The sequence below is a fragment of the Miniopterus natalensis genome, chromosome 22 (assembly GCF_054644295.1).
Source record: "Miniopterus natalensis isolate mMinNat1 chromosome 22, mMinNat1.hap1, whole genome shotgun sequence".
Lineage (NCBI taxonomy): Eukaryota > Metazoa > Chordata > Mammalia > Chiroptera > Miniopteridae > Miniopterus > Miniopterus natalensis.
In genome coordinates, this window is record NC_142102.1 from 4,213,347 (window position 1) to 4,226,679 (window position 13,333).

The 13,333-nt window shown below is 53.5% G+C and overlaps 1 protein-coding gene across 1 annotated transcript in view; it reads left to right on the forward strand.

Annotated features, from left to right (window-relative positions):
• NTRK3 (neurotrophic receptor tyrosine kinase 3) overlaps positions 1-13,333 on the forward strand; it is a 264,227-nt gene that overhangs the window by 85,343 nt on the left and 165,551 nt on the right. Inside the window, exons 9-12 of the mRNA XM_087829119.1 lie at positions 336-632; positions 5,348-5,371; positions 6,088-6,152; positions 6,935-7,037. Coding sequence (XP_087685245.1) covers positions 336-632; positions 5,348-5,371; positions 6,088-6,152; positions 6,935-7,037 — 489 coding nt within the window. The remainder of the gene's footprint in view (positions 1-335; positions 633-5,347; positions 5,372-6,087; positions 6,153-6,934; positions 7,038-13,333) is intronic.

The window sequence follows — 13,333 nt, forward strand, 5'->3', positions numbered from 1 at the left end:
AGGCTCTTGGCAGAGCAAGTCAGTCTTGGGCTAGTAACCCCAGGAAGGGTGGTGTCCCTCTCGCAGAAGATGGCGCGCCTCCAACTCAGCTCTGCCTTCAGGACGCTCCTGGTTTGACGCACCTCTGCCTAAAGGGTCGCGAGAGGGAGCCCTCTAGCTGTGGCGGATCCGGGGGCTTGGGTGAAGACAGACATCTCTTCCCCTCTCTTGGGGGTGTTTGGGGGCACTTCTGATTCCTTCAGTCTTTTCAGAGCCGGGTGGGGGTAAGAATTGGGGTTCCCACGTCAGTTCCTGGGAGCTCTGTGTCCTGGCACCAGCGGGCCTCTCCCCGGCAGACCCTCCGCGCGTGGTGAGCCTGGAGGAGCCCGAGCCACGCCTGGAGCACTGTATCGAGTTCATGGTGCGCGGCAACCCGCCGCCAACCCTGCACTGGCTGCACAACGGGCAGCCCCTGCGGGAGTCCAAGATCATCCGGGTGGAGTTTTACCAGGAGGGCGAGGTGTCCGAGGGCTGCCTGCTCTTCAACAAGCCCACCCACTACAACAACGGCAACTACACGCTCATCGCCAAAAACCCGCTCGGCACCGCCAACCAGACCATCAACGGCCACTTCCTCAAGGAGCCCTTTCCAGGTGAGCACCGTGCGGCTCTGGGGCGCCCTGACTGCGTCTAGGAGCGGGGGGGGGGGGGACGGATGGGGCGCAGCCACATCGCTACTGTCGCCATGGTAACCAAACACACTTGGGGATGTAGTCAGCCACCCCCAGCATTTTGTATAAAGTAGATGAAAGATGAAGTCTTTGGTTTCCAATAGCTGTCACAGTACAAACCACGGCCCCTGAGAAGTACCCAGCTGTGTGTAGAGGGGAGAGCGTGTCTGGTGGAGGAAGCGGGGCCTTGAGAGCTGGACGAGAGGGCAGACTCATTGACCCAGGCTTTTCTTTGTCGGGAGACTCTGGGCATGATCCTTTGCTTTTTGGAGCCTTGATTTCCTTATCTGTGAAATGGGCACGATCGCACTGCTCCCATAAGAATCCTGTGGCTTTTAAATGGCTTAAGGTGTATAAAGCACATGCCACAGGCTTTGGGACACGGTGATGTTCAATGACTTTGTCGCGAGGGGCTTCAGGCCTCTCAGCTCCACTCCGCATTTAATAGGCGAGCGAGCCGAACCTCCTCCTTGCTGGTTGGCAGCAAGGCCGGCGAGAGTCCAGGCTTCCCGGTCTGCGCGTGGTCCCCTTCCTCTCTCTCCTGTTGTGTGCTGAGTGATGGGGACATCTGATGCCATCACCTGGGACATTGCTAATGGCACCGGCACCCGGGTCGTAACTGAAGTGATGAAGGAACCTAGGATATTTGGGAGGTGATTCTGTCTTTGTCTGCACGAGAGCATTTCAAGCATCTTCCTGAAGTTGGCGGAGAAAACACTCGGAGTTGAGGGGAGTGGTTGCAGCATCTCTCGGGAGGTTCAGCAGTCGATGCATTTCTGTTGAGGAAGCCGTGCGCCTTGATGGCCGTGGCGGTTTCTGCTGGGAACGAGCGCGGTGACCCTCTTGGCCTTTAATCCCCAGAAATCGTGGGTTTTAATGCGGTAAAGGGAAATGGAAAGACTGATGTCTTACACACACACACACACACACACACACACACAGGCGAGAGCTAGCGCTGCGCAGCCTCTGCTGATGGGAAGGTGACTTAACAGCCCACAGAGAACCAGGGCACCAGGAGGCCTCATTTATCTTAGTGCAAAAAACACACCTCGGACTAGGTGCTCCGAGAGTGAGACTTGGGAGAAACGAGGCTGCATGGGAGGCTTACTTCTTGCCGCTGACGTCCAGGGCGTGAAGGAGCCACAGCTCAAGAGACGCCCAGGGCGGGCTGATGTTCGAGACCCTGGTGATCCTGTTTGGTCCGACATTTCCAGCCTCATTCCCAGGCTGCCCACTCAAAGTCTCGGGAGCTCCTCACGGGGGCCGCGCTGGGCTCTCCCTGTGTAGTGGCCAACGCTGCCGAAGTGGCGGCCCTTAGATGCAGAGACACTGCTCTCACGGCCACAACGTGAGCGTGGGCCTTGCGGGCATAAAGGGCTGGCATGCCCTTGGCCCTGCCTGTGCCCATCTCATGACGAGAGAAGGAATGCTGTTAGGAGGAGAGTCTATACTCCCTGACGGATGAGTAAAGCCCCCTGTTCCCTGAGAGCAGCTCCTGGGGCCCAGAGAGAGCGGGCATCCCTGGAATGCCCAGAGGGAGGGTGAGCCACGCTGGGCTCCTCTCCACAGAGGGCATCCTGAGGGCACAGGGCAGCTGTGATGGGCACAGCTTTTGCTTTGCCCTCCCTCCCTGTGGGAGGGAAGCAGTTCTGTGCCCCCAGGTTAGAGGGGTGCCAGGAGGTCTCTCCAGTCCAAGGCTCGTGTGCTTCCAGATGTATGAATGCTCCCAGGCTCCGGGAGGGAGCTGAGCGTTCACAGGCTGCTGACGGGAGGACATTCTCTGACCCACGGGAGCCTTCATGCAGAGCAGTGGGGGCTCTGAGTGGATTTGGCACCTCTCTTCTCTCAGGCTCTGAAGCCAAGGCCAGGCCCACTCCTCTCCCGCCTCCCCCCACATCAGGCCTTTGCTCACCTGCGGTTTAGGAGGGGTGGTGGCATGCAGGGAACACTCAGGAATTGGGACAAAGCTCTATTGCTGTCCCCCAAAACCACACAAAATGACAACAAATAAGCAACCTGTGAGCAGTGCATTTACCGTATGCAGGACTTTTTCTGAAGGAACCTTTACAGAAAGCAGCATTTTCCGTACATGGCTAGAGGATATTTGCTGGTGCAATAAGGTGTGATTTCAGTGACGAGCGCTCGGCCGAGGGCCTAGAGCATAGAGGACCCGCACGGAGGGAGGGAGGAGTGGGTGGATGGATGGACGGGCAGATGGACGAATGAATGAACGACAAGTTCTTATCCTTCGGGGGGTGGTATGATGCAGTGGTTCTCGCAGCAGCAGCAGCAGCGGCTGGTTAGACATGCAGATTCTCCAGACCCACTCAGACCTCCTGAATCAGAAACCTGGGGGGCGGGTCAGGTTAAGACTAGGAATCTGTTTCTTTTTTAGAATTTAAAAAAAATTTAATTTGAGATTTACCTTCTCCCCCAAAGTTACAAAATAGTATGAAGAATTTCCTTATAACCTTTGCCTGGCTTCCCCAAATGTTACCGTTGGCGTAACCAGAGCCCAGTGCTCCGGACCAGGGCACTGACGATGACAGGTGCTGCTCTCGAATCGGCAGGCTTCAGCTCAGCCTCCTCAGTGGCCCCACGCCGTCTTTTCCTCCCTAGGATCTCGTCCAGGACTGTGCCTCGCACTTAGCTGCCGCGTCACCTTATGCTCTTTAAATCTGGGACAGCGCCTCAGCCCTTCTTTGTCTTTCACCATCTGTGCACGTTTGAAAGATGCTCATGGCTTGTTTTCTAGCCCACCCCACAACTTGGGTTCCCGCTCGCCTGATGTTTTCTCATAACTAAATGTCAGTTACGCGTTTTTGGCAAGCACATCCCAGAAGCGATGCTGTGCCCTTTCAGTCCTTCTGTCCGTCTTATTCCCGGTGAGCATCACTTGGTCAGGATGGTGTCAGCCAGGTCTCTCCACTGCACAGTGACTCTTTACCCCTTTGTCACGAATAAGTTCAATATTTGGGGTGTTTATAAGCATCTTGCTCCTCACCGCTCCCCCGCCCATCAGGTTTAGGGCTCACCGATGACCCCAGCCCGAAGCAGTTACTGCTGGGGTCCTTGCCAAGTGGTGGCACTCTACCCTCAGCCTTTCCTCCCCACCTACCAGCTGGAGTCCAGCTGCAAGGAGGGGCGTCCTCTTATCCTTATTTGGTGATTTACCAGTTATTTATTCAGTCTTGGTATGGACTCGGGGATATTTTATTTTTGTCCCTTGGCTTATAAGCCATGTATTAGTTGGCCAGGGCGGCCGTAACAAAGTACCACAGACCAGGTGGCTTAAAGAACAGAAACCTGTTTTCTCACAAGTCTGGACGCTGGAAGCCTGAGGCTGAGGCGTCGGCAGGGCTGGTTTCTCCTGAGGCCTCTCTCCCTGGCTTGCAGACGGTCGTCTTCTCCCCGTGTCCTCACATGGTCTTCCCTCTGTGTGACTGTGTCCTATTGGACTGTTGCCCATCTAATGACCTCATTTTAACTTAATCACCTCTTTAAAGACTCTGTCTCCAGATAGTCATATTCTAATGCACTGGGGGTCAGGACTTCAACACATAAATTTTGGGCGGGCGTAATTCAGCTTGTAACCACCCATGGCCGTCATATTATTTTCTTGCTCAAACTGTCACAACGTTGGCCGTTGGAAACCCCTTCACGTTGGCCCCCGTGTCCTTTCTCCATGCCCCGTTACTTTTGCGCACTTTCTCACTTTCTAGTACCACAGAATGTTCCAGGCACATCTTGTCTTTTTCTGCCCCAGCCCTGAGATGATGTGCTTCTCCCAGGAGCCCTATTTCCTTTATCAGGGGAATCGGCAGTGAGCACCCTCTGGGCGATTCTGTTTCACCCTGAAGTCTGAGACCCTCTGATAGAGCGGATAGGAGCTCAGGCTCGGATTCGAGTCCAGTTTTTAGATGAGTGAGAGTCCATTGGTTACTTAATTTCTATCAGCCTGTTTCCTTACCTGTTAGATGGGGATAATGCCACCCACCTCCCAGGATGGTTGCGACGACTGAGTGGTTTGGGACAGAAAACATGTAGCACAGCCCCTGGCTCACAGCCGATGTCTAGTGATGCTGAGCTTTCATTATTCGGTGAACCAGAGGCTAAACAGCAAGTCACAAGTGTCATCTGGGGCTGGGCAGATCGCAGAGGGATTCCCCGTATCGCCTCAGTGACCTGCTAGAATAAACTCTACATTCAATTCGAGTGATGCTGTCTTGAGATCGTAGCTGGCATTTTCAGGAAGGCCCAGGGAAGCCCACCCTGCAGCATTTCTCTGGGCTCTAATGTACCCCCACCATCCCCAGCACTCCAGCTGCCGGAGGGAGGGACGGTCTGTGAGACACTGTGTCTCAGGCTTAATTCTGGATCTCATCGTTTGGTTTCTAGACCCCAGGTAGACCAGGCCATTTCTCTTGAAATCGGGAACTTGGTCTCTTATTTCTTCTGCCTTTGGGAGACCACCCTCCTAAAGAGGTGGTGGAGCGTGGGGGAGGGGGATATGCCAAGGGCCTTAGTTTCTAGATGCTGGGGTAACGTGGGATCACGGTGAGTGGGAGAGGTCGCAGCTGGTAAGAACATACTGCTTTTTATTACATTTGTTAATGATCTCTTTGTTTTTTTTGCAGAGAGCACGGATAACTTTGTCTCTAGTAAGTCTGCTCTACCTTTTGGTAACTATTAAATACAGATTGTCACCTTCCCTAGCCCATCACCATCCCCAGACCCCTGGCAGCTGGGAGCATCATCGGAGTGAACTGTGAAGGGGAACTAACTGCAGAGTAGAAATGCTTCCTGGGCCGTCCCAAGCCCATACCTCCTGGGCAGCTGCTCTGTGCCTCAGTGTCCCCTGGGGCATTTTCTAAGTCCTGACCATGTGGTGGGGCTCCCTGCCTGGCTGGAATCAGGAAGCCCGTGGGGTTACACGTGCCCCGTAGAGAGACCCTTGTTGACCATCTTGGAGGTGGTTGTCGAGAAAACCTGGAGCCTCTAAATCTGTTAGTGTTTCTCACCTGCTCTGAGGACCTCAGAAGGTGACTGGGGCCCACCTTGTGTAGAGCTGTGATTGACAAGGTCTCCTGGTAGCCTGGCATGTCCTCAAGTGGGATCATCAAGGCTCAGTGGATAATAAATTGGGGCTAGGACTAGACAGTCCCCAGAGGATTTGCTGTTCTGCTCATGGGCTGTGGGGAAACATTTATTGCTTTTCCCTTTCTCCCCATGGGAGGGGAAGCACAGCAGTTGCCACTGTTTCTGTCCCGTGTGGCCAGAGACGGTGGACAGTCCTGTTTAGCACCTCCGTCCTGTTTGGTTTGTAGTCTTTTCTGGCCAGGAAGCTAACCTCTCCTCCTTTCTGTTTGGTTTTCAGTCTATGAAGTGAGCCCCACACCTCCTATCACTGTGACCCACAAACCAGAGGAAGACACTTTTGGGGTGAGTTCTTTCTGGGTTAAGAGGAGGCTATTTTCAGACGTCAGCTGAGTAGCTAACTTTCCCCAATACTACGTCACTCAGAACCCTAGTGAGTTCGGCAGAGAGAAGCCGTGATGAATGACCTCCTTCTAGGCGGTTGAACCCTTCCTTGTTTGATGAAAATAATTCATTGTTTGAGGAAGTCTTTGAGGATCTGCTCCAAGCCCTGGGGCTCAGAGGAGAACCCTTGGGAAATCCCCCCTCTGTTAGGAGCCTGGCTAGACCTGATTCGAAGGGGCTGTTCACTGTTCAAGCCTCAGACAAAGCCGAGGTGACCCTGACCAGCTCCCTGGGTGGGTTTTTCAAGCCCCCCCCAATCCCGCATCCCCCAACTGTCAGAGCCTAAGATTTCTTGGAGGGAGGAAAGTCCAGATCTCCTAACATTTCCTAGATGAGAATATTCTGTAAAGAATTTCACTATGAATATGCAGAATTTGCTTGCTAATTAAAACAACAACAAAACAAGAGACAGAAACCTCTCTAGGCTTCCTGTTGCATCTGTTAGGCTGGCCCCAGATGAAAGGGGTCAGGATCCTGAATCATGGGACTTTCTGAAGTCAAGTTGGGTAATTTGTTAACTTGATGTTGTTAGGGTCTCATAAATGACTTCCTCTGAAGGCTTCTCTCAGTGGCAGTTCTGTGGGGGCTACAGCTGCTCCTGGGACAGGACTGTCCTCACGTGGGCATGCGTGTTCCTTTGTAGGACACAGTAACTGTTCCCACTTTCTTTTTGCTCCCCCTAGGTGTCCATCGCTGTCGGGCTTGCAGCTTTTGCCTGCGTCCTGTTGGTGGTTCTCTTCATCATGATCAACAAGTATGGTCGACGGTCCAAATTTGGAATGAAGGGTAAGGTGGGACTTGCGTTGGCAGGGGTCTCGCAGGGGAGGTGTGGCTCTTCTCAATGCGGTTGTCACCTCCCTGTGCTCTCTGAGAGGCCCGTGTTATGCAGCCAAAGTGCTTCTCCTTGGATGGAGCCCTGTGCTGGTATCTGAGGGGACCAAACTGGGAGCCCATCGCATTTTGCTGTGACAGCTGAAAACACTGCTCAGCTGGGCTGGTGCAGTGAGGATAATTTGGGAAGGAAGTTGGATTTGAGGGCAAATGAGGAGGACTTAAGTTCCTTTTCATTATTGGTTGGCAGACGGACTCCCTGTTTGAGTGACTTGGGTCTTTTCTTGCTACACCCACGCGCGGGGTTGTGATGAGAAGGTATTAGCAGAGCTAGATGTAGGGTGGACTCTGTCACTGAAAAGTTGCCCGAGCAACAGCATCTCAGCATGTAGCTCCACAGAGAGCCCCAGAACGGATGCCAAGAGTGACATGATTGCTAAATCTGCTGGCCAGCTTCCAGGATACACGGCACTCACCCCGTCATGGCTGAGGTCGGGGGTAGGATGTGGCTCTGCACCAAGGCTTGGGCAGGGGGAATGGCATGAAAGGGGTTAACTTGGTGAATTAGCATCCATCTGCCAAGTGCCAGGGGACGGATCTGACCAAATGGTTCAGAGGAGGCTAGGTACCAGCTCCCTTAAATTTCAGAAACTTGAATTTCAGGATACCCTCCCAGCTAGGTTTCCATTTGTGGCTGATGTTAGATGGGAGATGGGCGGGGTGGGCTGTTAAAGGTTCAGCGAGCCATCAACTTTCTGAGCTGGGGTTCAGGTTGGGGTCTTCTGCTGAGATTATGGGACCCAGAAAGATAAATGCCTATGCTTCTGCACCTGAGCTGGTGTCCCTGGTGAGGGTCATGACCTTGGGGCTCACGTATTGAAGGCAAGTGTGTGCATGAGAGTCACGGGGACAGTGGCCCCTGAACTCATATGCAGATGTTCGCGTGTTCATATACTGCGGGACAGTCAGGAATGGAACTAGTGCATAGCTTTCCTTATATTCTGAAAAGGCTCAGTGACTCCCCTAAAAGTTCAGAGCACTGATATACAGCAGGAAACATCGTAGATGCACAGAAAGGCAGAAAACATGGGTGCTGCCCGGCCTCCCAGAAATCAGTCTTCTGACCAAGCTGAACAGACCACAGCAAGGCAAGCCAGGTTTCCTTGAATCAGATGAAATATTCTGACCCAGAGAAATACGTGTGCCAGCAAATTATAAAGAGGAGACAGAAGTTTGGGCTGCAGCCAGAAGACTTGAACATAGTCAGGCCACCGTAGGCACCTTGGTTGGAGATGTTTTATCTGCCAAACAGGGCTTCCCGGGTTTAGACTATGAAAGGCCACCGAGCGAGCTCTAGGCCTTCCACCTTCGCATCACCCTTGGGCTCCTGGCTTTAGGACTGGCGCTATTGCTTGTCCGAAGTTCCTACTGTGGGCGGAACCTTCCTAGGTCTCCCTCCTTCCACCTGAGGAAACATCAGGGCTGCCACCAAAGGGAAGAAAGGACATTATTGCCCTCCCGAGGAGGCGCGCCACCAGCTGAGACCCTGACATGCTTGGCAGCATGGAGAGAGCAGGTTTTTCCCACTAATTGTCAGCCGGTGTCTGGAATAGCGTGTCCCCATGTCGGATGGATTAGGCAGCACCAGGGCGGTGCCTTCCCCTCAGCTGTCCTCAGAGCCTCTCCAAGCCTGTGCGCCCCTCTTCCGGCTGGGCTGCTTCCTTGGCCCTGGTTGGGCCAGGAAGACATGTCCCCATAGGTGCAAGTGAAATAGCCCCTATTCTCAAGTCAGACACTTTAAAGAGGTTAAGCTAGAGCTAGAGGCAAGGCGAGATGGTGTAGCCTGCACCTCTCTGATCTTTATTACGCCCGATGGTGTTTGGGCCTCACTTTAGAATGAATGAGCAGATGCTCCAATCGGCATGCATCCTGGGCCCTTCAGACAGAGGCCAGCCCCCTGCTGGAGCTGGACCAGGGACCTCGAGCCTCCCTGCTGTGCCTGGTGCTAACTCTGGATCATGGGGTGTTTGGAAGGTGGGTACTTGGGAGGGTCAGGGCCCGGGCCACTTACAGGGAGGTACAGAGATGTATAAAAATATGTATTTTAACAGCGAATTGTATTGTGTGAGTGCATCCTAGGCTTGACAGTGACACGGGTGCATCCTAGGCTTGACAGTGACACGGTTCAGAATTTATACCAAGCTCTTCCTCACAAAATATGTTTAGACATCACAGGACATGACGGTGATCTAGCAGGGCTCCTAGGCATCTGTTTCCAGACAAAGAAACTGAGGCTCAGAAAAGGAGGTGCCTCCCTCTGGTTTCATAGTCCCGTTAGGCTGTGTTGGGTCTTGAACTCCCTACTTATGTCCCACACACGTTTCACGACCCTACTCCTTGCTCCTCGCTGCCCAACCTCAAGCATCCACAGTGCACCTGCCACCTTTATTTCACATGGTTACTAGGACAGAACCAGGTGTCTCTAAATAATAAAACATGCCCTGTAGTTTTCATATGAGGTAAATATCATTTTTATTTAATGGAAAAAGTAGCAAATGTGTTGGGTTTTGCAGCCCATAGGAAGAGCATGCATGATTTGGCCTCTTACCTTGTGACTACCTAGTAAATGTCTTTAAACACTTCTAGACCAGAAATACTGTGAGTACGTCGGTTTCTTGGCTTCCTCTTACTCCCATAGTGGAAACAGAATAATGGTTTATTAGAGCTGACACAGACCTTAGACCTACTAGGCTCATATCCTGTTGCGCAGGTCAGGAAACTGAGACCCAGAGAAATGCAATGGCATGTCAGGGCACACAGCTGGAGCGATGCTGGCCCCACCTTCCCGCATAGCTGCTGTGTGCAGAGAGCCTGGGAGGGTCTGGGAAATGAAGCTGGATTGTGAATGAATCAGCTCCGTTCTTCCCAGTGCATTGCCTAATTATCTCTGAATGCTGACCCACTTGAATGGGGCTTTCAAAAATGCCTCTTATTAGTGCCCCTTTGTCAAACTGGGACACACCTGGTCCGGGGGAAGGATGGGAGCTGATGGAGGGGTCTTGCTTCCCAGGCTCACAGGACTTCCTTCATTTCTTTCTGGAAATGTGGGAGCCGCATGGTAGGGCAGTGGACGCCGGAAGGCTGGGAGAGAGGGGAGTCAGGAACTGCTGGTTGGGCTTCCAGTAAAATCCCGTAAGTGCTCCATCAGCTACCACTCTTTCCACCCTCACGGCTGGAGGTGCGCGGGCCTCTGACGGGCACTCCAGGACTGCTCCACTGGGAACAGCACCAGTTAATAGGTACTTACAGTAAAGTGGTTGCCTATTTGATTATGACTGGGGGTTATTACCATTTTTTCCATAAACAGATGGTTACTGTCCTCTGAGTGGATTAGAGAGTCATGCCAGCGTCTTGATTTGGAGGGGCTGGCTCCTGCCAACAGAGCTCAGGGGCTGCTGCTGCATGAATGTCTTGTTATCCCTCTGGCTTAGCTGCTTGGTTCAAGGGAAGTGTGGGACGTGGGAAAGAGACATTTCTGCCCCGTCTCCTGACCTTGGAACATTGGACTGGCAAGGGCTTCTTCCAGTTGGATGGCGGTGGGGCTGGGAGGCATATGGGACATCCAGGGTCGGATGCTCTAACCAGACAGAGGGGCCTCTCCGTGTGTCTGTAGCCAGGAGCACAGAGCAGGGGTCGGTGCAAGGAGAGTGGCGTGGATGTAGGTGGGGCTACTCAGGCCACTCAAAGGGGACCTGGACCCCTGGCGAGGGAGGGCATGCTTGGTGCCATTCATAAGAAAGCAGAAGTCAAGGGCAGTGAGCCTCGTAAAAGACTAGGGTTTCCCGACTTCCTGCAGTGAGTCCACTCTCCCTTCCTTCTTGTGTTTCTTTCTCGACTTCTTTTTTTCTCCCCTCCTCTGAATTGAGGTCTGAAGGGGGAAGGTACCTCTGGCCCCTATAGTGACCCTGCACTTGGGACTCCTGGTGGAAGGGGACTCTTTGAACGCACTCCTGAGAGGGGTTTCTGGATCCATTTTCTATACTGTTATCCTCAGGGCTTTGTGTTCTGCTAACAAATACCCTCTTTTTGGCTCCCTGACAGAGCCTCCAACCCAATGGACACTATGTGTTCAGGTCTAAGGTAAACAGGGGAGGTGTGTGGCCAGTCCACAGGCAGGACCTAGGCTGATAGATGTCAGGAGCCTCCTGCTTCTGCCCTTCTGGTTTGGGCTTCAGGGTCTGGCTGCAGGCGGAGCCTCACCCTGCTTGCTGACTGAGCCCTAGAAAGCGGTGCCTGACCTTGAGGAAAAGCCTGGAAGGCAGCGTGTGCGTTTCTGGCATGCCTTCGCTGCCCTGTCTTTGTGGGGGCTTTGCAGGTGTGCCATGGATGGTCCTAGAAGTCCCCACACTGTCACCATTGGTCTTGTTAAGGCAGGACTGCTTCGTTCCTCTCTCGCTCGGGGCTCCAAGGGACCTGCCCTTCTCTGGCACCAACTCTTCTGTTTGAAGGGAGATCCCTGGATTTTGTCCGCTACAAAATGTTTTCCTCTGTGGCTTCTGCTAGCTGGCTGTCTGCGGCAGGCCCCTGCATCCCTTTCATCGGGCCAGGGAGGCCGGTATGCTTGGCTCCATGGCCAAAGCGACTCCCGCTCAGATTGGTTTGATTTTGGCGGCAGAACACAGTTCTCACTAATCGATGCCCTGGCATCCAGTGTGTTCCACAGAGCTAACAGCCCTTCCATACCTCAGCTCCGGAGTGCTCAGCCTCCTGTCCCCTGCTACACGTGACAGATGACAGTCACACACCTTGCACTCTTTGTGGGTATAACCAGGCATTTGGATGAGCGCTGGCCCTTGCAGTAGTTTCACACCTAAGAAAAATATATCAGAATATGAGGTAGCAAAAGGGTTTTTCCAACCAGAAATAAAATAAAATCCGTACTTATTTTTACTCTTAAAAAATTCACACACTTCTGTATTTTATTATTCATCAAAAGTGGTGGCACACGTCGTTGCTCATCCAGATGTCCTACTGTATCGCGGCCCCAGGACAGAAGGCCAGGAGGGCGGGGCTGCCAGCTTTGACTTTCTCAGCGTGTTCGTCACCCGGCTGGGTTGTCCCCAGCAAAGTCAAGCTGCAGAAATGCTCCCGGACCGCCGTCCGGCTAATGAAAAGCTCCCATGTGGCTGCGGTGCCCGAGCCCTGTTTGTGCAGCCCGTCCTCCCGAGAGCTCTGCGGAGGCTGTAGAGCCCCAAAGAGGGGCCCTCGAAGCCACAGGCAGCAAAGCAGAGAGATCAAAATGCCTGTGAACCGGGAAACACGATTTGGACCGGGGAGGAAAACCACATGCTGAAAACAGTAGCAGACAAGCCAGCCGCCGCAGACCCGGGCCCGGCCCCCTGTCCCACCACTGCCCTCAGTGCTGCTCATTTGTCACGGAGGCGAGTGGGTCGCGTGGCGGCCGGGGCTGCGCTGTGGGGCCCTTCATCAGCTGTCGCGCAGCAACCAGGGGCATCTGCCACCTGCTCCCGGCCCAGGGCCTCCAGAGGTAGGAGGAGGACCTTCCTTCCACTCACGGAGGTCGCAACCCCCTCTCCTTCCCGGACACCCTAGTGATTTGGGGTAGAAAGAGCTGAGTTTGCCTTGAGATGTTGGTTCATTGCATAAAATCTCAAAGTCTTGGCTTACTCACTGGATTATCCGAGGTCATGTACGTAGAACAGAAGCTGTAGCTAGAACCCAGTACCCAGAGCAGGGGAACAGCTCAACCAAATAGTAGCTGATTGTGTCATCACCATCATTCTAACCATCAGCAGTCCTCTGAGGTTGGTATCACCATCCCATTTCTTACAGATGAGCAAACTGGGACTCGGAGAACCCTGGGAGGGCCGTCAGGTCTGTCTGACTCCAAGGCTGTGTGATCCGAGCCATGATCATGCATGGTAAAGTCAGGATAGAAGGGACCCCAGGGCTGCTGGGAGCCACTGCGGGTCCCCATCCCAGGGAGCTGCAGAAAGCCCTTGACAGAGGGTCCCTCCCTTCCCTCCATCACTGAGAGCCTCCTGCCTGCTCATAAACCAGTGGCAAACTCCCCCAGCTGCCAGCTGCCTACTCTTCCCTTATCAGCTCGTAAGCCGCTTACCCGGTCTCAGGCAAAGACACTTGGCTGCAGGTTAATGGGGCCTTTTGTGGCCCTGGTCCTGGCTCTTTAATCCACACCCCCACCCCTGCCTGCTTTCTTCCCTGTCTCT